General features: G+C 34.2%; 2 protein-coding genes across 3 annotated transcripts; one reads left to right on the top strand and one right to left on the bottom strand.

Moving 5' to 3' along the window:
• The first annotated feature begins 630 nt into the window (after positions 1 to 630).
• LOC142340879 (uncharacterized) lies at positions 631 to 11,176 on the top strand. Its single transcript, XM_075391638.1, has 5 exons — positions 631 to 956; positions 1,801 to 1,847; positions 6,507 to 6,659; positions 7,356 to 7,555; positions 10,946 to 11,176. The coding sequence occupies exons 1-4, from the start codon at positions 856 to 858 to the stop codon at positions 7,535 to 7,537; spliced, it is 483 nt and encodes a 160-aa protein (XP_075247753.1). The 5' UTR covers positions 631 to 855; the 3' UTR covers positions 7,538 to 7,555; positions 10,946 to 11,176.
• Positions 11,177 to 13,706: 2,530 nt separating this feature from the next.
• Positions 13,707 to 24,187, bottom strand: LOC142340878 (uncharacterized). 2 transcript variants are annotated; one of them, XM_075391636.1, is made up of 5 exons: positions 23,649 to 24,187; positions 21,839 to 22,242; positions 17,250 to 17,461; positions 16,339 to 16,543; positions 13,707 to 14,048 (listed from the first exon to the last, which is right to left on the bottom strand). In XM_075391636.1, the coding sequence occupies exons 2-5, from the start codon at positions 21,930 to 21,932 to the stop codon at positions 13,837 to 13,839; spliced, it is 723 nt and encodes a 240-aa protein (XP_075247751.1). In that variant the 5' UTR covers positions 21,933 to 22,242; positions 23,649 to 24,187; the 3' UTR covers positions 13,707 to 13,836. The 2 variants fall into 2 exon arrangements, with proteins under 2 accessions (XP_075247751.1, XP_075247752.1); XM_075391637.1 differs by having other exon boundaries at positions 21,839 to 22,061.
• Between the last annotated feature and the right edge of the window lie 616 nt (positions 24,188 to 24,803).

Below are 24,803 nucleotides of genomic sequence, written 5' to 3'. Positions count from 1 at the left end.
TCCGGTTATTTATAGCGCTTTGATTTAAGTTTGAAATGTTAGATTTTTAAATAAGCCTTTTTTGCCTTAAACTTAATGTCTTAAATTGAAACACTCAGTTTAGGGCAAAGAAATTAGACTTCTACTTCTTTTCTAAGTTAAATTTTTCAAACCAAGCTCTCTGTCTCGAAGTTTCAGAGACAAATGTGGTCTCTAAGTTTATATTAGAAGAACATTTTGTTCTTCTAATATAAACGAGGGGACTAACATTTTGTTCTAAAGTATTTAGAGTACCAAAGGGTACAAACGTGTTGAATCTCATTTGAAAATGAAGTTAAGAGTACAATTTTGCAGATTAGTGATAGAAAAGTTGAAAGATTGAGCTTAGACTTAAAGTCTAAGTTCATTATTTCAAACTAAGTTCTCTGCCTCGAAATTTTATTGACCGATGAAATCGTATCCTGGTTCTCTAAGTTACGCCGAAATCCCTTCGATTATGTGTCTAACTTTAACAAGCTTTTGAGCTGGGCAAAAAAAACATTTTGAGTTGAGAGCATCAAAATTGGTCTATGTGTTGTTTAAAGCTACGAAATTTTTTCGCAACATTGAAAACCCAGAGTTAAAAAACATTTTTTCATAAAGATTGCCTGACTGAAATGTAACTACTTTGTGACTGCCAATTTTTTATTTGAAATTGAGCATCTGGGTATTTCACGAGACTTCCCTCTTCCTATCACATTTTTTTAAAAAAAAAGAACTAAGTTCTCAATGTTGCAAAAATATGTGGTCACCATTCGAAGATTTTGAAGACGACAACTAATGGTTGCCATTAGTATTTCACCTTCTGTCCGTGATTTTCGATCTCGCGAGGTGTAAATGTGTAACAACAGTAAACTTAATGTGCCACATGCCGTTGGATTATTGTTATCAAGTGGAGCTCTCTTGTTTTACACATTGGCTTTCTTCAAGCTATCTTGGTAAGTTTTTCTTTGTCCATCTCGATTTAGAACGGATATTCCCGGGTGAGGTATCAGCGCCGTTTCAGCGCATTATTTTGTAAATGCAATAATAAATGCGCTAAAATCATGTAAGAAATGGGCTGAAAGCGCTGAAATGCGCTAAAATTTTGAGAAGGCGTTGAAAATTCAAAATTTCAGCGCATCTTCAGCGCATTTCGTACATAATTTCAGCACATTTTCAGCATATTTCAACATTTTCATAAGTTTAACCATTTTTTTCATCGCTTTTCTTACAAACTTTCGGCGCAAATTCAATGCATCCGTTAAAAAATTCGGCGCATCCGCTTTTGAGAAAATGTAGGAACAATAAAATTTCAACGCATTTCTTACGCAGTTTCAGCGCAAATTTTTGTTGTAGTTATCAAAAATCCGTAGTTATCAAAAACTGTGGTTATATCAAGAAACAGGGTTGTTCACAGAGGGAATTTGAAAACGTTTTCTCGTATAATTCCTTCATGTGAATATTTTAAGTACAATGGTTATCTTGCTGAAATGTTTTTTCCAAGAACCAATAATTTTAAGTTAGAACGCTTTCAGAAACTTTTTTTTTATAATTGTTGAATGCATCATGCAACGTCGTATGACATCTTTCTAAGGTCGAATTTAAGAACCTAAAAGTATATGAAGTTTTAAAGGCCAGACTGGCAAGCGAACCAAACTGCAGTTTAAGTTGGAAGGCAATTAAGGAAAAATAGAAGTTCACATCAAAAGAGATTTCCAACTTCGTACGTTTTCGTTATCAGCCGACGGCAGTCTTGATTTATTTCCAGTACAACCGTAACTGAATGTTTGTTTGTTTTAGCCCCGAACAATTTCCTGATTGTGAATGCCCATACAAGAAGCTTGACGGCTAGTAAAAATAAAAATTTTTGTTTTAATATTTTGGACCTATAACGTCTGTGAAAATCCCCATATGACTCTCTTTAACACCTGTGAAAAGCCCAGTATCATTTTCGGATCTTTTTCGCTAGCCCCCCCCCCCCCCCCCCCCCGGTCCTACATAGGCGAAATTTAGGCAACCCCCAAAATTAATGTTTTTGCTCCCTTCCGGAAAGGTTATTTGTTTTCATAATTTTGTTCCTGGTATAATACATCAGCAGCCATCCGGACCGTAGTGCCATAGTAAATCAGGGCTCAAACATTGGATTCCAATTGTATATCGTCGGCCCAGTACTGTATCAGTGCATCCTTCAACTCGGTATCTTTCAATTCATGATGTGCAGTTTAAGTCTCATTGACGGTTTTTTTCTGAAAACAGATTGAGCATCCTTGGGATTGATTCTCATGATGTTCGTAGGAAAATCATGACAAAATGTGAAAATTTCGGGAAAAAAAATGAAATTTGGGGTGATGCACTTTTTGAGCATGGCGATGACTTACAACCTTAAAACGTTGCAAGAAACGTACTAAGATTAGCAAAAATCCTCCAAAACAAGAGAATACACACTGAAACCAGAAAATACAAACTGAGTGCCTGGAATCTGACAAATTTGGACCAAAATTGCATATTTTTACGGTTTTTATTTCAGATTATAATGGAATTTTGAATGAATGTCTTAGTTTTAGCTCCGCGAAAACAGATACAAAACTGGGCCGACGATTTACAACTGGAACACAATGTTTTAGCGCTGATTTACTATGGCGAGAAGGTCCAGGAAGTTTCATTTCAACCAACAGGAAGTTTAATTTCAACCGCATGCGCTGAAAATTGACGATTTAGTTTGTAGAAACCATCAATTTTTTAGTGTTATTCATATCGAAATGGAAATGGACACCATTAGAGACAAATGAATGCTTCGCCATTTTTTGCGTTAACAAAACTTGACGGTCTCAAGCACTCAAATCTTTAGTTCCACTAGTTTCTAGCAAAAGCTCTCAATTGACCACCTTAATACCAGATGATTATCTTGCAAAACATTTCAAGAATACTGCAACCAGTGGATATCTTGCAAGATCTGGCAAACCCGATGGTTATCTTGCATAGTGTTGCATGACAAAGGTTTATCTTGTAAGTCCGTTCCAGTCGAGATTTGCTCTCATTAGTTGTTACTGACGCTTTATATTTCTTCTAGCGCAGAGATTTCCAAAAAATTGTTTGAGTGGGTCTTAAGAAGTAAATTGAAGCAAAATTAACACCTGCTTTACAGTATTTTTTAGCAAAGTAGAACTTAAGTTCAATTTAGTACCCGGACCCTCGTCCCATAGTGTCAGCACTGAAACATTGTATTCCAATTGTATATTGTCAGCCAGTACTGTATCAATGTATCCTAAGAGTGTATTGCTACCTCATTATGTGCAGTCTATTCGCATAGATAATTTTTTTTCTGAAAAATTTTTGGTTTTGATTCCCATGAAATGCATAGCAAAATCACGAAAAATTGTGAACATTTCAAAAACATGAAATTTGAGGCGATGCAATTTTTGAGCATGTCGATGACTTACAATCTTAAAACGTTGCAAGAAACGTACTAAGATTAGCAAAAACCCTCCAAAACAAGAGAATACACACCGAAACCAGAAAATACAAACTGAGTGCCTGGAATCTGACAAATTTGGACCAAAATTGCATATTTTTACGGTTTTTATTTCAGATTATAATGGAATTTTGAATGAATGTCTTAGTTTTAGCTCCGCGAAAACAGATACAAAACTGGGCCGACGATTTACAACTGGAACACAATGTTTTAGCGCTGATTTACTATGGCGAGAAGGTCCAAGAAGTTTAATTTCAACCAACAGAACCAACTTAATCCGGGTTTTAGCAAAACGAAGAAGGCTAAAGTAATTAGGGCTGTTGATCAGAACAAAACGACCGAATTGGGGTATAGGCTAAATTAGGAAAGATGATCCAACAGTTGCACCACTATCGAGCGTGAAATATTATAGTACAAACTCCGTCCAGTCAAACCCTGTCTGTGACCTATTTTGATAACGGTAGTATCCACTCCGGGTACTACTCGGACAGGAAATCTTAATTGAAATGGATGCCTGCCTGATTTCCTAAAAGAACAGAGCATTTTAAGTATTATTAAATGAGCGAAAACGGAGGTTATTGGCGCGAATAACGGTGGTTTTTGTGGCCCAACTAATGCATTAACAGCAGTTTTTTTGACGCATTCTTAGACTTTTTTTGCACTGTGAATAGCATTTTCAGACTTCATACTTTGAATGCAAATAACATTTTCAAACTGTACTTTCATCATGCAGCACAAATTCCGACAAGTTTTTGCTCTGATTTCTGTCATAAGAAGTCTAAATTATGACATGATCATAGTACTGGTTAGAGCAAAAATAAAGAATTAAAATACTTTAGTTCAGTACTGATTTTGTCTGTGAGTCCAGTCCAGGCATATATGTAACAATTTTCAAAAATATTATAGTACCCCAGTGATTGTGGAATTTTTATCGTGTAAGATCTGACAAACTTCTGACAAACCATCTTGCTAATAGCCTGTAAGGGGATGCATCTTCTTATAAGATCTTATAAGACGTTCATCAGATCTTATACGATAAAAGTTCCTCTTATAAGATCTTACACGATAAAAATTCCTCTTATAAGATCTTACACGATAAAAATTCCTCTTATAAGATCTTACACGATAAAAATTCCTCTTATAAGATCTTACACGATAAAAATTCCTCTTATAAGATCTTAAACAATAAAAATTCCTCTTATAAGATCTTACACGATAAAAATTCCTCTTATAAGAACTTACACGATAAAAATTTCCTCTTATATATATTCCTGAAGTATGGTATATTCTTCATATTGAAGACAATTCAGAGTTGCTCTCAAGCAGTAGCCAGAAAGCTAAAGCATGCAAAACTTAAGTGTCAGAGCAACAAAGAGAAAAATATCTTATACTGTCTTGGAAGACTTATAAGATAATGTAAAAAAGATTATTTGAGTGGCAGGGGCTTTCTCCGAAACGGTGATTATCAAACTAGGCTGAATTTTTTTTTCAAAGACAAAAACTATCTTGGACTGCTAAGTTTAGCCCTGGGTACTATGGCTCACACTAAAACTGCCGCCAAAACAGAATCATCAAGCATTTTTTTGTTTCATAATTGGTTAGCTGACCGATTCTTTTTTTACATTCATAGGACCTTGACTACGTTATACGATCATATTGAAAAAATTAAACATGTCATTTCAGATCTTACACGATAAAAATTCCCTCTTATCAGATCTTACACGATAAAAATTCTGGTAAGGGGAATGTTTATCTTATAAGATGTCTTATCAGATCTTACACGATAAAAATTCTGATAAGAGGAATGTTTATCTTATAAGATGTCTTATCAGATCTTACACGATAAAAATTCCTCTTACCAGAATTTTGATCGTGTAAGATCTGATAAGAGGGATTTTTATCGTGTAAGATCTGATAAGATCTTACACGATAAAAATTCTTAGTCAGCATCTTATCAGATCTTACACGATAAAAATTCCACAATCACTGGGGTAGTAGACCCCTCTACAAAGCTCGTTATTACTAAAAAATGCAATAGGGGCAATTTTGTGTATGATGTTTACATTGTATGCAGTGACTTATTACTGTGCTCGTATTTTTTTTCAAAACCTTCGCTCTATTAGTATTTTCTAAATGTTTATCCACACATATGCATATGTAATAACTGAAATGCATTCATAATGTTTAAACATATATCCTCTAATTTTTGGCTTATTAAACTCATTTTCAAAATTCGGCTTGCTTGATTATCGACCTGCTTAACCACCACCGTTGTGGACAACCATGAACAGTGACGCTGACCAGACGTTAATAACAAAATGTTGGGTTTTTTGCACTCTAAATAAATTTGTTACCCGAAATTTGCCTAAATATTTCAAGGGTCACTGGTTTAAATTTTACCTGAACTGAAATTACCTGAACAAAGGTCAAGCAAATTTGCCTCAATTTTTTTAGCGCCCGCTTGCTCAAAATTAGGTGCCATGCAGAGATAATGGTAACAGATATTTTCTGTTTTGAAGCAAACCTGGGTTAATTCATTTCTGTCACGTTTATCCCACGCTTGCAACTATAAACTTAGAACATGGAGCGTAAAAAGTGTGGACTTTTTAAGAATTTTACTCTATAAAAGATAACACCATACGGCGCAATTTGACATCATTGGTTGTCATTCAAAGTTCATAATAATAAAAACATTTTAATTTCAATTTTAATCTATAACGGGTCCTACACAATTTTATTTTCTTCTGAAAAATCTTTCTACTACCAAAAATTCAAAATCGGGAGGAAAACAGGTTAGTGAAATTGTAAATTGTTTTGATTGTTCAAAATGATTGCCCTTTAAAAACTGAAAGAAAATGTCTATTACTTTCTTTGCATGAAAGTAAAAAATGTTCTTATCAAGCTATGTCACTCTTATCTTAGTTCACACTCACACCTATAACACTTTTTCCTCCCTTTATGACCCGACTAGCAGTTTTTCTCCTCTATTTGAGAATGAGCAATTTCAAATGATCATGGCTGTTTGCCATTTCAGATACCAACGTGCAGATAATGTTGGCCGGACATGTGTGCACTGTCGTGTTCCTGCTACCGAGCATCATTCTGTTCGGAGTGGCTCTGTGTAAAAAGGACTGCCAGATCGTGTGTGGGTTCCTCTCCGCATTACTCGTATTTTTGTCTTTAACAGGTGACCAGGTTTCATTAATGCTGTGGTGTGTGTTACCCTAGTCGAGAACCAGAAAATAGCCTTCTTGACCAAAAATTTATTGACCTATGAAAAGATATTTTCTTGACTATAATAGTCCAGGATAACACCGTAACTCGGACTTAAGAAAAAAGTGAGCTCGACCGTTTTCACCTAGGAACCGTGTATGGACGTGTAATTTGGGTCACCATTGTTCCCATTAACCTTTTGAGTCTTTTCATAAAGTCTAGATCTCGACTAGGGTAATGATGAGACAAAAAAAACACAGGTGTGGGGTGGGGGGAGTGGGGTGGGTAAAGTGCCTTTCTAATTACATGGATGAGCACCAACCAAGCTGATAACCAAGCTGAAACCCCGAATTTACAGGCAATTCAAGGCTGCCAATAGATATTGAGATTAATATCAGCATTGTGATTCAAATTATATGTTTATTTTTCTGTGAAGTTTTTTGACAAAAAAGTTTTATTTTGTATAGTTTCAGTTATATAGATTTTATTATCGAATTACGCAATATTGAGCAGCTTGGGGAAACATCGATCACCCAGGTTGAGGTGCCAGACTGAAGTATAGGCCAATTTTGTACTAAGATTGTACCTTTTTGTTGTCAACTTTCATCGAAAAAAAAAGAATCAAAACGTGTATAGAATTCAACTAAAGATGATCAACTTCTTGTTATAGCTATTATGGGATTGTTCACCGCTGCGTTTGGTTCTGACAAATATGGTCTGGATCTTGATCCCTGGAAGATCAAAAATATCATGTTTTGGCTCGGATTCATGTTCACATTTGCGGCGCTTATTGCTGCCATCCTGGCCACTGTCTGCAAAGACACAGAACGGACTACTTTCGAACGATATTAAACTTATCATCTAAAATAGGTAAGCCAGTCTTGAGAATGTTCAGAATCTTCGTTGAAGGATGTCATTTTTCGGTTTCTTTCATTACATATTTCTCATTTTTCGACAAGGAAAAGAAGGCGACGTGTTTGAATTTTATTGGACACAAGATCCGTTCCGTGAGACTTGAATGGACAAATTTTGGTGAAGTAAATTTTAATGATACTAATCAAAATGGCGTTTCTTTTCCTCTCCCAATGTCCCCAGCTTCATCCAATTATCCCAAAAACCAAGGGTCTGCCTACCAAATTTGTCAGACCATTTAGTTCATGGTCAAGTTTGTCTAAGTTGGCGTTCATTGTCAAATTAATTTAATCTTTTTTTGAACAATTTCAGATATTTTGAGCCTTACAAAGCAAGGGGATCTCGCTGCAAAAAGGAACGCCTATCCACCTTTTATCATTGGTATCAACTTTTTGGGGGCGCCAAAGGCCATCAATACTCTCCAAGTGTTGATTTGTATCGTTCCTTTCTTTTAGTGAATACTATCAAAATCAAAAGAGCAAAATCAACCGAAACTTTAAAATTGATTAAGCCTGGTCATTGTCATTAAGCATTAGGTTAACAAAGTTCATTAGAGTATTTGCTAGCTGACATTCGTATTAAGTTTACTCTTTTTCAGTTTAGAAGCTAAATGAAGCATAGCTTAAGCATCTAACTGAAACTGCACGCCAAATTTGAACTTTTTTGACACTGAAAAAGAAAACAGGAAAAAATTTAATCAATTTCGGTTGCTTTTTCTCTCGCAACAAGCGCGTCAACGACCACTATTTTCCGGTAATCTGCCGGCTATGTTAACGAGTTGTGAAATTAAGTGATTCCAAAATATACAGTGGAGTTTTAAACGTTGCTCCGTCTTTTGGTTCTTATTTTTGCTGACTTGTTAGTCAGTAACATTTGGTACTGGTCCTTCATCTGTCTAGTGGAAAACAAATTAAACTTGTTTTGTTTAGGTTTTATTTGATGCTTTGACTTTGTGGCTAATTGATTTTTTAAAATAAATGTTGACTTCGATCAGTAGTTGGTCCTTATCGGCTATCTAATGAGGCATACACGAGATCACTCATTTTTTTACTAATACGCAAATTATTCGGTGGAGAATTTGGATCTTTTTAAGTTTCATTTTTTCTTCATTTGGTTAACAACAAAATCAAAAGACTGGAAAAGCAGGATTGGAAAAAAAATGAGCAAACGTAAACTACCGAGCCTTCTTGGTTCAATATCAAATCACAATTATGAGAGGTCATAAAAAATCTCAGATCAATGCGGTGTATAGAAAACTCCGATTTGTTTCTCCTTAAACGAATTAGAGAGTTACATTAATGCTAATAAAACGCTGAAAAAAAATCCGTTTTTATCCTCCTTTTGATTATTATTCAAAAATTTTGACTCAGGTTTTTTCAATAGAAAGTCAAACTATTTTTTTAAAAAACGGATCCAAAAAAAGAGAACAAGATGCTTTTTCCTATTTTTTTTTAATTTGTTGACTTTTTTCCGATTAAGCTCCCTTAAATATCTGTGAGTTCATAAAATTAAGTTCCCATAATAGGAGGTCGTTTTCAATCTGGAAAATACCTCATGTTGATTATAGTTCATGTCTCCAATGAATCATATTGATTATAGCAAGAAAACTGCACTTAATTTTGCTTGTCAAAAAAAGCAAAAAGTTTCAAATAAATTTTTATATTTTTCAATTTTGGCCAAGCCACCTACAAAACAGGCAATTACCGATTTATGATGAAACATCTATTCATTCAGAACTGAGTTTTTTTTGAACAACAATATGTGTGAACGAAATGAATGGCTTGCTTGGGTGATCTCTGAATTTTTTATTCTCCACTGATGATATTTCAGAAGTGCTTGGGCTTTCCTGCGCTCCTTTAGTCACTTTGAAGATTTGTGCAGCTAAGCCATTTCAAATGGCTGCCTTTCTTTTTCGTTATTGTGTTAATGAAACTGAACAACAGTAGAAATTGTGATCAAGACTGATTCAAGACTCGTCATGGCTTGGCATGATTAGAGCCCTGATTCAGTATTAAACCAAGACTTGACGTTGAGCCCGGGCATATATTCTCTAAAACTGCTATTTGCCAAGCAATTGTATCTCATCGATAGCAATTTTACTGGCAGTTTAGCAAATATAAACAATTTTGTCTTATTGCTCGTATTTTCTACGAAAGTGTTCAGTTATTACCCCGCAAAACGTACATATTTCTCAAGTATAATTTTTCAATGCTTTCTAAACCATTTAATAAATACCTTCAAATTAGACTCACAGAAAAAAATAATTTTGTAAAGAATCGTATAAAAGGCCATCGCATTACTAATTGCAAATCACCTGTTAACGTTGAGATGGCTCGTGAAGAAACTTTATTTCTCATTTTTATCTGATGTAATTTTTTTAAATACAATTCAATTCGGCTTAAAAGAAGCTGTGGCTGCTGTTGTCTACAAAAGCATGAAAATATACGTTATGCAGCGTAGTGATTCTTTTTCGTGTAAAATTTGCCATTCACTCCTTTTTTTGGACAAAAAACGTATCCCCTTTTAAATGAGAAAACGAAAATTGAAATTAATAAGCGCAAAAGTTTTATGTCGCATCCCATTTTTGATTCCTGAATCATCAATTTTACTTTTTGTGGGGAATTTTAAAACAAAACTAAGGAGAATTGGTAGAGGTGTTCAGTCCTGTTTAAAATTATGCCCTACTCCTATACCAGTGTATGTGCATGTATTTATGTATTGTTTGCGTGTGTATGCGTGCGTGTGCGTGTGTGTGTGGTGTGTGTGTGTGTGTGTGTGTGTGTGTGTGTGTGTGTGTGTGTGTGTGTACGTGTGTGTTTAATTGCTCTCAAACGAAGTTTGTAGCAATTATATTAGTCCTGTTGGTCTTTTTTTATGCGATTTTTCGCTTGACCGATTTTTCGTCCGACGCTTTTGACTTTTCGTCCTCAAAAACGGGATAAACAGGTAGCGCCCAGCGGGCATTAAGTGCTCTCAGAGCCTTTCAGCTCTGTTTCAGCTCAAACTGTTTTGGAGACTTATAGTTATGGTGTGAAGGGCGGTTCTGAGAGGTTGAGAAACCCCCCCCCCCCCCCCGTTGACCCCCATCCCCACCGTGCTGTTGCCCCCCCCCCCCAACCCAGTGTTGCCCCCCATCAGCCCCCAGTGCACCCCCCCCCCCCCCGTGGCTAGCTACTGACGAAGCCAACCGCTCGCCGGTCGTTTGAGAGCAATTCGCCCGACGTTAGTCGGTTATGTTTGTGCTTGTGGTTTTCGTGTATAAAGGGGTGTCATTCTTTCTATGTTTTTGGTACGAGTCCAAACATATTAGAAAATTGACACCAGAATTCTTACTTTGGTTCATTTTAGGATATCCATCTCGTGAAGACGACTTTCTGTTGAAGATGACGAAATTCAAAAAGACGGATGAAATGTTTCAATTGAACATCTTTTTCACAATTGCAATTTTATTAATTCAGTGACTAATCAAGTAAAAAAAATGGACGATGATTGAAAAAAAGCTCAATTAAAACACGATTTAGATTGATTTGATTACATATCATTGCTTTGAACTTAACGCCGACATAATTGAAAATTGATTTCCCCTTGCTTTTGAGTGATATATACTTTGGGTTCATTTCCCATTATAGCAGACAAAAAGTACCTCCTTTATGTAATTGATCAGAGTGATATTGCGCTTGGATCTATAGTCCTTCGTCCCACATCTTGATGCCAATATATTGGCCTACACCGGTCGAAGCTATTTTAACACCAATTAATGTGTTAGTAAACCAGTGATAACTTTCAGGAAAATTATAAACAATGATGTGAGATTTAACCAAAAAAAAATTTAGAGATGAATCAAAATGGCGAGAAATTGAAAGGCAATTTTATTAAGAGCAGTGTTAATTCCGCCATGCGCTGAAAATTGACAATTTAGTTTGTAGAAACCATGAATTTTTTAGTGTTATTCATTTCGAAATGGAAAAGGACACCATTAGAGACAAATGAATGTTATGTCATTTTTTGCGTTAACAAAACTTGACGGTCTCAAGCACTTAAATCTTTAGTTCCGCTAGTCTCTAGCAAAAGCTCTCAATTGACCACCTTAGTCGATACCAGATGATTATCTTGCAAAACATTTCAAGAATATTGCAACCAATGGCTATCTTGCAAGATCTGGCAAACCCGATGGTTATCTTGCAAAATGTTGCATGACAAAGGTTTATCTTGTAAGTCCGTTCCAGTCGAGATCTGCTCTCATTAGTTGTTTCTGACGCTTTATATTTCATCTAGCGCAGAGATTTCCAAAAACTTGTTTGAGTGGGTCTTAAGAAGTAAATTGAAGCAAAATTAACATCTGCATTACAGTATGTTTAGGAAAGTAGAACTTAAATTCAATTAAGTACCCGGACCCTCGTCCCATAGTGTAAGCACTGAAACTTTGTATTCCAATTGTATATTGTCAGCCCAGTACTGTATCAATGTATCCTAAGAGTGTATTGCTACCTCATTAAGTGCAGTCTATTCGCATAGATAATTTTTTTTCTGAAAAACTCGGTTTTGATTCCTATGATATGTATAGCAAAATCACGAAAAATTGTGAACATTTCAAAAAAATGATATTTTGGACGATGCACCGTTTGAGAATGATGATGACTTACAATCTTAAAGCGTTGCAAAATACGTATTAAGATCAGCAAAAACCGCCAAAACCAGTAAATACACGCGGAAACTATAGTATAACTAAGTAGTACAACTAACTGGTATAACTAAGAGTTAATTACTGTTTCTTTGAGCAATCCAAACACAAATGGGGAAACTTATTTTCTTTTATTTTTCCAATATTACACATTTCAATTTTTTTCCTTGTAAAAAATTAAAGTAGCCGTATAAATAATTGTTTTTATCATTTAAGTACACGTTCTCGCATTCACAATTCTTATTTTGCAAACTAGAATGGTTTCCTTTTTGAAAGTAACTCATATTAGAGTTTACGCAGGAAACAAACGAAATTACGGCTAGATTGGTTTTAAATCATTACAATAATGAAAAAAATGATAGATAATACATTTCCGTTTAATTCTAACATTGTTCGATTGTGTTCCACTTATATGCATATTTGCAAGATGAAAGGATATCTTTCAAGATTCTTGCAAGACGAATAGTTATCTTGAAATATCTTACAAGAATTTGAATGAACCTTGCGTCTTGCAAGATAACCATTCAAACGTGACTGAGCCACTGGAAACAACTCGTGTTCAATGATACTGAGTGAACAAATTATAGTTGCACAACCACCTATAAATTACATTCAATTGATGAAATTGAACAACTATGTTTTTGTATCCTATCAAAAAATTTGTTGCAAGTATTTGGTTCTTGTCGTTTTTTCTGTGTGTTTTTACTCAATCTTGTTTTCTCACTGTCGGTTTGATTTTTTGTCCTCAAAAACAGGGGAATCTCCAATCCCGTAGTTATTAGATCTTGTGCAGCTCTTCTAAATTTTAAGTAAGCTTGAAAGGCGGCGTCCATCTAATCTTATAAAACAGTTTTTATTCTATATTGAGACCTGGAGCAGTTCAAATCTTTTTTATTTTTTGGCCGTCAATTGCAATCTTCTCTTTTGTGTCGCTATCATGGATTTTTCTTAAATAAATTTCAAACTAAATCAGATCGGTTATCAAAATTTTGGAGCAACAAACAATTCGTTAGGGAAACTGCATATTGATGTTGCATACGATTGACTTCTCACCGAAATATTAGTTCACGGCGGAGTGTTAACTCTCTTCTCTTTACGCCAATCTTCAGTAATTTATTCTCCCCGCTCATTGAGTGAGAAAAAGTTTTTATAAAAATGTTTTATGTCATGAAAAAATGAAAACACGCCTAAATTTGTGCTTTAACAATTTATTCTCTAAAATTATTTTCCCATGAAACTAGCCAGAAAAAGATTCCCTGCTCCTGAAGCTTTATCGCAATGTTAAAAATATCTGGTCCTTTTGAGTAACTTATGTTGTGAATAAAGACGAATGTAAGATCTATGCAAGATTCGCAGGATCCCCATTTGGAATTGATCATATCATACATGCATAACCAATACGCTTTGCAGCTGCCTTCAAGAAAACTACAAGTGCTAAAGTTAAATTTTATACAAACAAAATATAAAGAACTTGTTATATGCTTTTATTAACAAAACCAGGTGAATAAATTATAGTTCGATTAGAAAACTTAATCAACTCTGTTTCGTTTTGCTTTGCTCAATGCTGTGCTACCACTCTAGGGTTTGGTTTTGGCAACGCAACCCCCTCTCTGATCCAGCCCTGTCTCAAACACGTATTGATCACAGTTATGACGTCATCTACGTTCTTGAGGTCTTTGACCTCCACTTCTGCTATCTGAGTTGGCATTGAGGCCACTAGAGAGTCGTAGCCGATGTAGTAGCGCACTTTGCTACGATCAATGCTCTTCTCTGATTGAAAAGTTACGTGTTAATTGCGTTTCCTGTGTTTTAATTTTGCCTATTCGTGAAAGGCGAGCTAGCTCTCAAATTTGATCCAAAACTTCTCCCGACTGTCACGATAAAAGTTCACAAGTACTACAAAGTTCACCAATTAGAAAGAACATCTTCAAAAAACATGTATCCTTACTTCTTCAAAAAACTTGTATCCTTTAGTTTGCTGTTTTTAAGATTCTTTTTTATAAAAATTATAGCCAATTCAGCCATGTAAAATTAGCTCTCAGCGCGTTCACTGTTTTTGAGCGTTGTCTTGAATAATTTAATACTAGCTTAATAATAATGCTTTATACCCATTGTTGGGTGCAAAAACCAATAGTCGAGACTCGCAGCCTTTATCTTATTTTATATTCCAATTTTTCTTCTGATTTTTGTTTCTTGTTTTATTTATCTTTCTACATTTTGTCTCCACAGAAATCGCCCTTTGTACGACACAAAATGACTAAAAAACAAGAAAACAAGAACAAGGTGAGGGTTAAGTGTGTCAGAGTGACTGTTGGGACGGCCATTGGAAAAAAGATTTTCTCGGCTAAACTTAGGGCTGATTTTAAACGAAATATAACGCATTGCAAATTATAAAAAATACGCTACTTATAAAAACTTTGTTAAGATTGCACTTTGGTTGAAGAAGGGACAAATAAGCAGGAGGATAGCGTTTTGAGTATGAAAATCAGAAAGTAAAAAAGAAACAAAGAAAGAAACAAAGAAACAAAGAAAGAAAAACAAAGAAAGAAAAACAAAGAAAGAAAAAGCTAAAGTTAATCAAGTTTTTTTGTTTGGAAACGCTAAAATTTACATGCCATCATTGCTTGGAAACACCGCATCTGCATAAAAATCAGCAGTAACTATAGAGGCAAGATCAGATAACACCTAAACCGAGACAAATTAAAAGTGAATTTATTCTTTTCCTCAGAACTCCCGAAATCATTTTATGAATTTCGAATATTTTCTTTTCCTCCTCTGATCTTGATGACGGAACCACGCCTCAAGCTTGCATAAAGGGTATCACACCTAATAATTTTTGGACAAAATTATGCGGATTATTATCAACACGATGCAGCCAAATAGTTCCGTCAAAAATGTAGTCTTCAATAGAAATTTTAACAGTTCCAAAACTACTTAATCAAAAGAATACAAAGCAGGGTTTTTGTTAGAGTAAAAGCGTACTGTTTGAGAAAAAAAATATTGTTCTGAGTTTCAAATTTTTTAATTGGAGATTTATTTTGCTTGTCAAAATCTCAAGTAAAAATGTTTTTGAACAATTTCTAGTAATGAACAAATAGAAAAATATTTGTTGTCAAATTCCGAGGCAAAGAAATGGACGTTTCGTTTTCAGACGAGAATCTAATTGAGCAACATACGCTTTGTTTTGCCCTTGTGAAAACTTATAAAAATCTTAACCATTTGAGAAGTGAACAAAATCCACTTTATAACAAATAAAACATGATTTACACCATTTGCATCAAAATATTAAATTTTTAATTTGTTGGCAATTTTTAGTATCGTTTCTGTAAAGTTTCATTAGCATGATTTAAAGTGGAGCTTGAATGCTATAGAACAGTCACTAAAATTATTCAAATCTTTCATTTTTTCCGAATGTAATCTTGATAGCAATTGCAAAATGAAAGGAATGTTTTAGAGGATACAATTTTTTCTGCAACGCAAGATTTGACTTCTGACGGAAAAAAATAGTAAGTTTTCAGTCTAATGTTTAGGAAAAAAGTAAATGTAAAGCTGCAGCAACTCGTACATACTTTAGCGAAGTCAAGTTTTGCTGTTGTTTGTCGCTGCTTTTTATTGTTTCTCGCTGCGCAAATTTCGTTCAACAATTAAACAGTTCCTTTTAAATTTCAACTTTTTAGCATTTGTGGGACAAAAAAACTATTTTGACTTTTAATTTTGAAAATCGAACTCAGTTTCTTAGGAGAATTTTATTGCTCTTTTTTCTTTATATTCTGTTGTACTGCAGTGGTTTACTTTGAAGTGTATAATCGTCATCGACTAAACTTGTGACTTATATACTCATTTTTATCCTATTATTATCTCGCAGCTTTGTAGAAATCCCAAGGGCTCTGGTACGGTATTTGCATAAAATTTTTAAAGGTGTCCTCATTGCCCCTCAACTCCCAGTGGCATGTTATTTCATTTTTTGGGTAATTTTGGGCCAATTTCAACAAATATTCCTTAAACTCATCTATAGATATACTATATGTTCATTATTAGAAGAAACGCAGTTAGCTGTTGCCTGATTTTCCTTTGCTGTTGTAAATGATAGCCACAGGAGGGATGGAGTCACTCTTTCTGAGAAAAGGCATCTGGATTGAGAGATCGTACTCCTCCACATTCTCATTGGTGCAGTCCACGAATATGGCCAGACAGTTGACCTGGCTAAGGACAGGGCTGAAGTCTTTCTCCATTCGAAAGTCAAACCCAGGCTCAGAGAGGTGTATCTGAAAAGAAACAAATGCAAAAAATAGCTAAATAAAATTAAGTTTAATTGAAGGATGTTAACTGCCTGATCACGTTCAACGCTTTTATACATAACATGATGCAACTAAAATTGTTTGCTGTAAATATTAGAGAAGTTTCGAATTATAGGCAAAGTCTCTCTGCTTGAAGTCATGAGAACTCCTGACGTTTATCGAGAACCGCATAGCGTTTCGAGATGCTCAGTCAGAATAACTTGCTTAAGTCGCGCAACTTGTACGTTTTACAATGACGAAAGTCAATGAAAGTCATTTTCTGACTGTGTATATAGCAACTTGTGGCATTATAAAACAGCACTGTCAACTTTCGGCATTTTATAACGTGCAGGTGCGTGTTTGAAAGAAATTTCAACTCTGTTCATCAGTAACAGAATGTGTCGGAGATCTAAACGTTAAACGACATGTCACAAGTTCCGAGTCACAATCTTGTGTGGTTTTGCTTCCTCAAGTAAACAATTGCGTTTAAACTCTAGTAATTTTAACCGAGCTTATTTAAAATAAGATCTTGAGGAACCCCGTTATGTTGCAAAAGTTCCTCAAAAGCGCTTACGTATTGGCTTTTAGATGCTCTTTTCAAGACTCTTTGTACAATAATGGCTTCTCCAATTGGGGAAAAAACAATTGTAATACCAGGGAACTACGTCAATTAATTCTGACTATTTCTGCTCACCTTGACTTTCTTCTCCTCCCACTCATAGTCTTCAGTCTCAAACCTCTTGTATGCAATGTCAACATAGTCCCTCTCACTCATGGTCGCACAAGTTCTAGCCATCATTTCACTCCTCACCCTTTTCGAGTCATTCTCTGAGAACTTCTCGCTCTTTTCCTTCTCGTCTCCAAAGTTGTCGTAACAAGTCTGTCGAAACAGTGTTTTCCCAGAGCCTAAAACGTATATCATAAAAAATTTTTTAGTGCAATTTTGTTGAATTTAAAAATGTTATTTTCTGCATCGCCTCAGACGAATTGGTGGATTCGTTGCTTGAACTGCATTCACGTTGCAAAAATTTGTGAAGCTTTTCTTTCAAAACAACTATCAATAATCTTTGGTTGTCTGAAAGCCCCGACGATTGAGTGAAAGTGCATCTTTTTGGGAACAATTTCCACTGAAAGAAATTCATGCGTTGCAGTTTTTAAGGGACCACAAAGAGATTGAGCGAAAATTTCATTAATGATCATCTAATGGATTTTCTCCTATCATCGTTTTTTAACCAATTTCAAAGTCTTCCAAGTGAAGATGACTAACGTTGGTTCAGCCGCGAGGCAGAAGAAGCGCAAAATTATTGTAGCAACGGAAATCCCTAATTTCATAGGTTTCCAGAAAACTTTTTCAAAATAACTGTGAGCCAACCAACTTAAGGACCAAATTTTTGTACCTCTTGAAGCTATTCTGGAGTTGGCTAGAGTAAATGGGTTAAAAAATTTTGTCGTTAAAAACTATAGAGGTCTTCAAACCAAGAACTTCACTGAAAAAACTGTAGAAAATTTTTAAGAACTGTAAGAAATCAACAGTATCAGCAATAATTTTGGAAAACATTCAGTTTATGCACTCTTTAAAGAAAGCTATCATACACGTAATATGAACTGTGAACAAAATTATTCTCATGACTATATAGATAGGAAACGCAAATTTCTCAAGTAGTTTGAGAAACTATTTTTGAATAACATTTAAACTTTAGCAAATTTTTTGGAATGCGCGATACAATTATTGAGCCTTTAACATATCAAATCTCAAATGCAAGCGCAATTTAACCCTTCAGCAATCGTCCAGTGTAAAAGTAGAGAAATATATAGGCTAATTAATGTAAAATTCTTTTCAAAAAACTTCTCTCTTTCTGCTCATATATCCATTATCAATATAATGATACCAGCTTTTTTTGCTCCATCAATGTAACTTTAAAATAATTTCAAAAAAAAATAAAGGTTTATACTCTAATTCTGTTTGGCATTGCCCTCTTTGTAAAAACCAATCATAATGTTTTTTCGCTCGAATAAAGGAAATCAGGAGCAGTTAAGAAGTTTAACAGTTTTTGTTGAGAACTCTTAGAGCTTTGCATAAATTAGGATCACTCCAAAGGAAGAAGAGACTTCTACGTTAATTCCCAGCTCCTGCTAGATTTCAGAATATCAGATAGGTCTTTTAAATGTTTCACATTGTCTCATTAGGTTAAGGATAACTTCAAATTAAAATTAAAAGTAATTAGATTAGACATTATGAAGCTTTTCTTTCAAAACAACGATCAAAAATCTTTGGTTTTCTGAAAACCCCGTCGATTGAATGAAGATTCCTCTTTTTGAAAACAATTTCTGCTGAAGTTTCTCCTATCAGCTTCTAAGTTTCTTCTGGTGGGGTTTCTCCTATCAGCATTTCATAACCAATTTCATAGCCTTCCAAGTGAAGATGACTAACGTTGGTTCAATCGCAAGGCAGAGGACGCGCAAAATTATTTTATCAACGGAAATCCCACATTTTTTAGATTTCCACAAAACCCTTTTAAAAAAATTATCAGCCCACCAACTTGAGGACCAAACTTTTGTACCTATTGAAGCTGTTTTGGAGTTGACTAGAGCAAATTGTTGAAAAATTTTGTCACTCAAAACTATAGAGGTCTTCAGAGCAAAAATTTCAGTAAAATTAACGTTTGAGAATTTTTTAAATCTGAAAGCAGTAAAAGAGTGTAATTTTATAATTGATTTCAAAAAATAATAAAGGTTTATGATCTAATTCTGATTCACCTTTTTGAAAAAACCAATAGCAATGTTTTTTCACTCCAATAAAGGAAAAGAGGAATAATTATGGAGTTTTACCGTTTTTGTTGAGAACTTTGCATGAATTATGACCACTACAAAACAAGAAGAGACTTCTATGCTAAATCTAACTCCTGCTAGATTTCAGAATATCAGAGAGGTCTTATAAATCTTTTACAGGGTCTCATTGGGTTAAGGATAAACTCAAAGTATAATTAAAACTAATCAGATCAGACTTCATTATCAACTAGCGAATGCTAGTTTATATAAAATGTTTTTACATGCCGTGAAACAAACCATAGCAGAGCCTTTAATAGAGACCTGATTGTTTTTTATCAGATTTTCTTAATTTCTAAAACTGGAACGGTTCATATTTTGCATTCGAACCAATTCATTAGTCAACAAAAATAAGAGATGAAAATGACTCCTGGAGCAGAAAATGGCAAGTTATTACACTTGAAAAAGAAAAAAAAACTCTACAGAACAACTTCTTTCAGTTTTAATGATGTGAGTTCCTTTTTCTTGATTTCAAGTTTTTTGCATATTTCAGAATTACTTTTTGGAAGTTTAGCGTTTAAGAAAATTGTGTACTCAATATTAGGTGTAATTACTCTAGAGGTGAAAATAAACATTAAAATGGCTTTTTCGGAGTTATACTGATCTCTCTTTATTTAATTCAGTTTTAGGAAACCTTTTTGTTTTATAGTTATTGAAACTAAGAAACGCTTATGATAACCAGCTAATGAATTTTTTAGATTGAAGCTAATGAATAATTCTTAACAAAAATTTTTCCACAGATTTCAACTAATTTCTTAGTTTGCAGCTTTTTATTACGAAATCTCAGCTCTTTCCCTATAAAAAAGTACTTCTAATAAAAATTAAAAACTGCAAATTGTTTTTTCAACTTTTTGTTTTAAAGTTAAAATTAACCACAAATTATGTCATTTCATCCCAATCTTCTGTTGGTAATCTTGTTTCCAAATATAACAAAATTTATTGACCAGGGGCTGTTTTCTGTTCAATTTGTAAACGATTTTTGAAAACACACGAGACGATATATAGAAGTAACAGTGCTGCTTTACCATACTTAGGTAGAGAAATGTGAAAAATTCTGACATTTATCTTGTTAATCCTCGATTTTTAATAGCTTTAATCTTTTAATCTTTAAGTTATAGGTGTTGCAGTAATTTGAAGGTCAGTGGTGTAATAATTTACCAAAACAACTAACCCCGAGTTTTAAAAATTATCATTTTCAAATCTCGGCTGTTTAATAAAAGAAATTACAATTCTTTGCAAAACATAATAATTCAAAATGACCAATTGTCCATTTTTCTACACATGTTAAAATTTTTTGCATTTTGTGTTTGTGGCTGAGTATTCAAATATTGAGTATAATTGCTCAAGAGGAAAAAAAATTAAACATAAAAATTTGATATTTGAAGTAAATTCCAGTTCCTTGATACTCTTTATGCTTTCAAGTTTTAGTAAAGTTTTTATCACTTTAAGTTAACGAAATTGAGAAAGGCTTATGATAAGCAACTAATAAAGCTTTTAGTTAGTAATAGTAAAAAAAGAGAAATCTGGTTTTTTCAGAATTCATATTTTCAAACTAGAATTTTTTCCAAAGGTTCTCAGTCGGTTTTTATTTTTTCTTATATTTCAACTTCGATAATGAAGGCCCAGCTTTTCCCCTATCAAAACAACTTCCATGATAAGTTTCAAATTGCCAATTATTTTCAACTATCTTTTATAAAGTAGTAGAAACTTGAGCATAAAATTTAATGAGGTTATTTTTTCGGAAGGAAAGCTTGCGATTTCGAACTTATGCCGAGAAATGAATAAAACACTGCCGCTAAAAAGTGAATTTAATAAAAATCTAGTTATATCTTGCAATATTAGCATCTCCGTGGACGATCTTGCGAAATTACATGAGGTCAAACCAGTATTTTTGGGATCCATCTGTATCCATCTGTCTTCATCATAATCTCCCATTGGATTTTAGAACTGATATCATGCTTTTTTTAGCATTCAGTTTTGACCAGTTTCTGATATCACAAGAGTCTTATTACATAAAAAGACTAAGTTCATGATGAATTCTTATGTCTCTTTTATACAGTGTCAGTCAAAAACTACCCCTTTGAAGTCCAGTTTGCAACACTGTTTTGACAATATTATCTTGAACAGGTTTTGAAAGTTTGTGTTGTGATTCGTTTCATCTTTTCGAAATAATAATAATGAATAATAACATTGTTTTCGGAACAGAAAATCAAAAATGTGTTGATGAGCTATTTTGACTTTTTTGTATATTTCTACTGCTGAACCGAAAAAAACAGCAGAAGGCAATGTTGCTTCGTTTTGTGATGCTTCATGAAGCAAAAAATTCATTATCTTTTTGTTTACTCAATACTTTAATGATGTCATTGAAAAACTCATAAAAAAACCAACAAATTTAAACTTAGTTTAATTATTTGCAATTTTGAACAAAAGTTCATTCAATAGTTCATTTCTACTGACCTTTCATTCCCATGAGAAATATTTTGCTCTGGGCCACATTCTTGTCAGAGGTCAAATGGTCGAGAGCAGACACGGTCTTGCTGAATTTAGACATAATTCCGCAGACAACTAACAAATTTCTCCACGCACTCTTCGAAACTGCGCCAGTTAATAAATTGGACTGAACTAGCAAAGATTTGTTCAGTACGATAATCTTAACACGCTGTCAACGGTAGAAGGAAGTCTGCGTGAAATAACAAAGTAGAGAGTTCTTTCAGGTCGTTTTAGTGGAAAATAACTACGACTATTTCAGACTTTTCTATAAGACTATTTTAGAAACACAGTTATAAGTTTGAGTTAAACAAGGCATTGTTTTGCGTAAATTTGGCGCTGTTTCCACGGAATTGAGCAATAAATGTTTATTCCTGAAATACTATTTCAAATGTTGAGGTCTCGAGATCCTTTTGACATGCGTGCAAACATTGATTTAATCCCGATTTTCAAACCTTTCAAAACAAAAAGCTTAATAAAACTGTCTTTAAAAATGCAGATCCAGTCCAGTTTCTTCACGCTTCAAATCTTTTTGGTTCAAACTTTGCATAGGTTGCTATATTGATAATATTAAATAACAGAGTTCTTTGAGTCTTAGAATCAATGTAATAAACGCACAGTTAAAGTATACGTGTCTTATATTAGATAGACGGTTTACAGTTTCTCAGCAATGGTATGGATTTATACAAAGCACTATAGCTGTCACTTGCAAACATTCGGGGGAATGCTGGGGTAGAAATATAGGCAACTCTAGTTCCTAACCAGGGGATTAACTTAGGATTATCCCTCTCTCAAACGCAGAAGGCTATATACAGAGATTTATTTACAACAGGGACGCTGGATAGGGCTAAAAGGTTATGGTTGGATTTTGATATACCTACGGTTATGAATACCGGTTGGAAAAAGTGCTTTAAATAAAGTAAATAATCTCAGGAATTGACTTCAATAGAACGGGAAGGAACCGCGACTTTCCCAGAAAATTTTCCTGTTTTAATTTTGCTATCCACAAAGATAAGATGGAAAATCTGGTTAATACTCCATCCCCCCTCGCTCCCTCCTCCTCTCTTGGGCCACTACTTTACTTCACTTTTCTACGCTGAATCAAAACGAAAGTGCCCATTCGTATATTCAAAATGATCTAAAGCTAACCAAAAAAGTGCCTTCTTTACATTTCTTAGTATAGCAGAAAAGTTATTGAATAGTTAAGAAAGCACAGATTCCAAACCTCGGATCTTTTCCGTTTGCAGACAACAATCATCTATAATTTAATACAAATCTTAAGGTATTTCCTAGAACAATCTTTGTATTATTTCAAATAAATAATAGATGTCTGTTGAGTAAGTTCGTGTAATAAAAAAAAACTCATTTGTGTCCCCCCTTTTCCGTTTGTGCCCCGCCCCCTCTCCAGCTTTTGCACATGTTTGCCAATAATTTAGCCAATGTTTTTGAGACTGATAAATGATTGCACATGTGAAATTATACTACTAAGTAATGTATCGTTAAGTACGTGGTGGGTGGGAAGTAGTCTTATGCTATGCCCATTGTAAAAAGAATATAATGTAATCATTAGTGTAAAAGAAAAATAATTTTTATTGTTAAAAGATGGTAAGAGAATATCCCACAAAGAAACCCTATTTTTTCATTTTAATCACATCAGAATAAATTGGTCAAGTAGAGTTTAGGTTCCAGAAAAGTAAAACGTGCAAAAAAATTGAATTTGCGCACGAAAATTAATGCCGTGGTTATCAATGGGCTAAAACGGATGATAGGTTTTTCTTACCCTGTCCGTCTTTGGTAGCAATATATCTCTCGAGGGGGTGAAAAATTGGACAAAAGTGGGGAACTGATATCAAATTTGAAGGTATTATGGGCGTATTTGTGACGTTTTCATCCAAATTTACAAACGAAATATTTTTCTACCGCCCTTTTGTCCACAAATAGGTCATTTTTGCCGACAAACTCTATTGATGCTTAAATGCTGTTGAAATAACCTAAATAGCAAACAAATTTGAACCATATAGAGCTTTTTCGTGATCATAACTCAATTTGAAACACCAATTTTACTTGATAATTTCATTTTTTTCGCGGTGGTTATATTGATTGTAATTCGTATCAAAGGGGAGAAAATTGTATAAAAATTAATCAGGGTGAAATGAATATATTGCATTAAGGGTGGTCGTTTCAAATTCCTCCATCGGTTCGCTCTCGAAATAAATAAACGCGATAAGAATTAAGGGAATTGAATTGAATTCCGCATCAGTATTCAATTAGAACCTCCTCGCTGAAGGGTTTTTCAGGGCACTCAAAGGGGAATGGGAAGCAAATTTGAAAATATTTGATGTTTGCGCCCACCCAGCCTACAGTCGGCCAGTTCCCTAGGGGTTGAGGGACTCTTACTTTGTTCAACTCCTGACAGAATGGAAACCAAAAGTGATAAGAATTAAAGCGCTATTGGATGGAAATAGTTCCACAAAAGTCTTCTCAACTATAAACGGGAGTTTAATAGCGGCGAGGTTACTTGAACTCATGCGATGATTATATTGTAAAATTCAGAGTTTCCATGCATTAATTTTTGTTTATATCACTCAATTTTCTTCCTCAAAAATGAACGATACGGACAATATGTTAAACTGTGCAAGACATAAACTGCTTAACAACTCTAATCGAATTTGAATGAATATCTAGAAATTTTCTTCTATAACCCTCCAGTGATCAACTTGCGAATATTGCCAATAGATTTTCAGGTTCAAAAAAGCCCAGAAATTATATGAATGCAAACATATATCCCCGTACAACAATTTACAAATTTACAGTTTTAGATTAACAGTTTTTTACCAGTGCTGAAAAAATTAAAACCTACAGTAGCACCAAAAAAACAGTATAAATGAAATACATAACTTTAAAAAAATCCATGTCAAAAATCAGATTGACAATT

Source organism: Convolutriloba macropyga, chromosome 6 (genome assembly GCF_964194025.1).
Source record: "Convolutriloba macropyga chromosome 6, txConMacr16.3, whole genome shotgun sequence".
NCBI lineage: Eukaryota > Metazoa > Xenacoelomorpha > Acoela > Convolutidae > Convolutriloba > Convolutriloba macropyga.
This window is presented reverse-complemented; position numbering and strand designations above follow the sequence as displayed.

Bases quoted from the DNA above. Each gene is read 5' to 3' on its own strand.
- LOC142340878 (XM_075391636.1), bottom strand. From the start codon at position 21,932: ATGTCTAAATTCAGCAAGACCGTGTCTGCTCTCGACCATTTGACCTCT. The intron at 16,544-17,249 runs GTGAGCAGAAAT...GTTTCTTTTCAG, and splicing joins GGGAGGAGAAGAAAGTCAAG to ATACACCTCTCTGAGCCTGG. The intron at 14,049-16,338 runs GCAACAGCTAAC...CTTTTCAATCAG, and splicing joins CAACAGCAAAGGAAAATCAG to AGAAGAGCATTGATCGTAGC.
- LOC142340879 (XM_075391638.1), top strand. From the start codon at position 856: ATGTGTAACAACAGTAAACTTAATGTGCCACATGCCGTTGGATTATTG. The intron at 1,848-6,506 runs GCTAGTAAAAAT...TTGCCATTTCAG, and splicing joins CCCATACAAGAAGCTTGACG to ATACCAACGTGCAGATAATG. The intron at 6,660-7,355 runs GTGACCAGGTTT...TTCTTGTTATAG, and splicing joins CGTATTTTTGTCTTTAACAG to CTATTATGGGATTGTTCACC.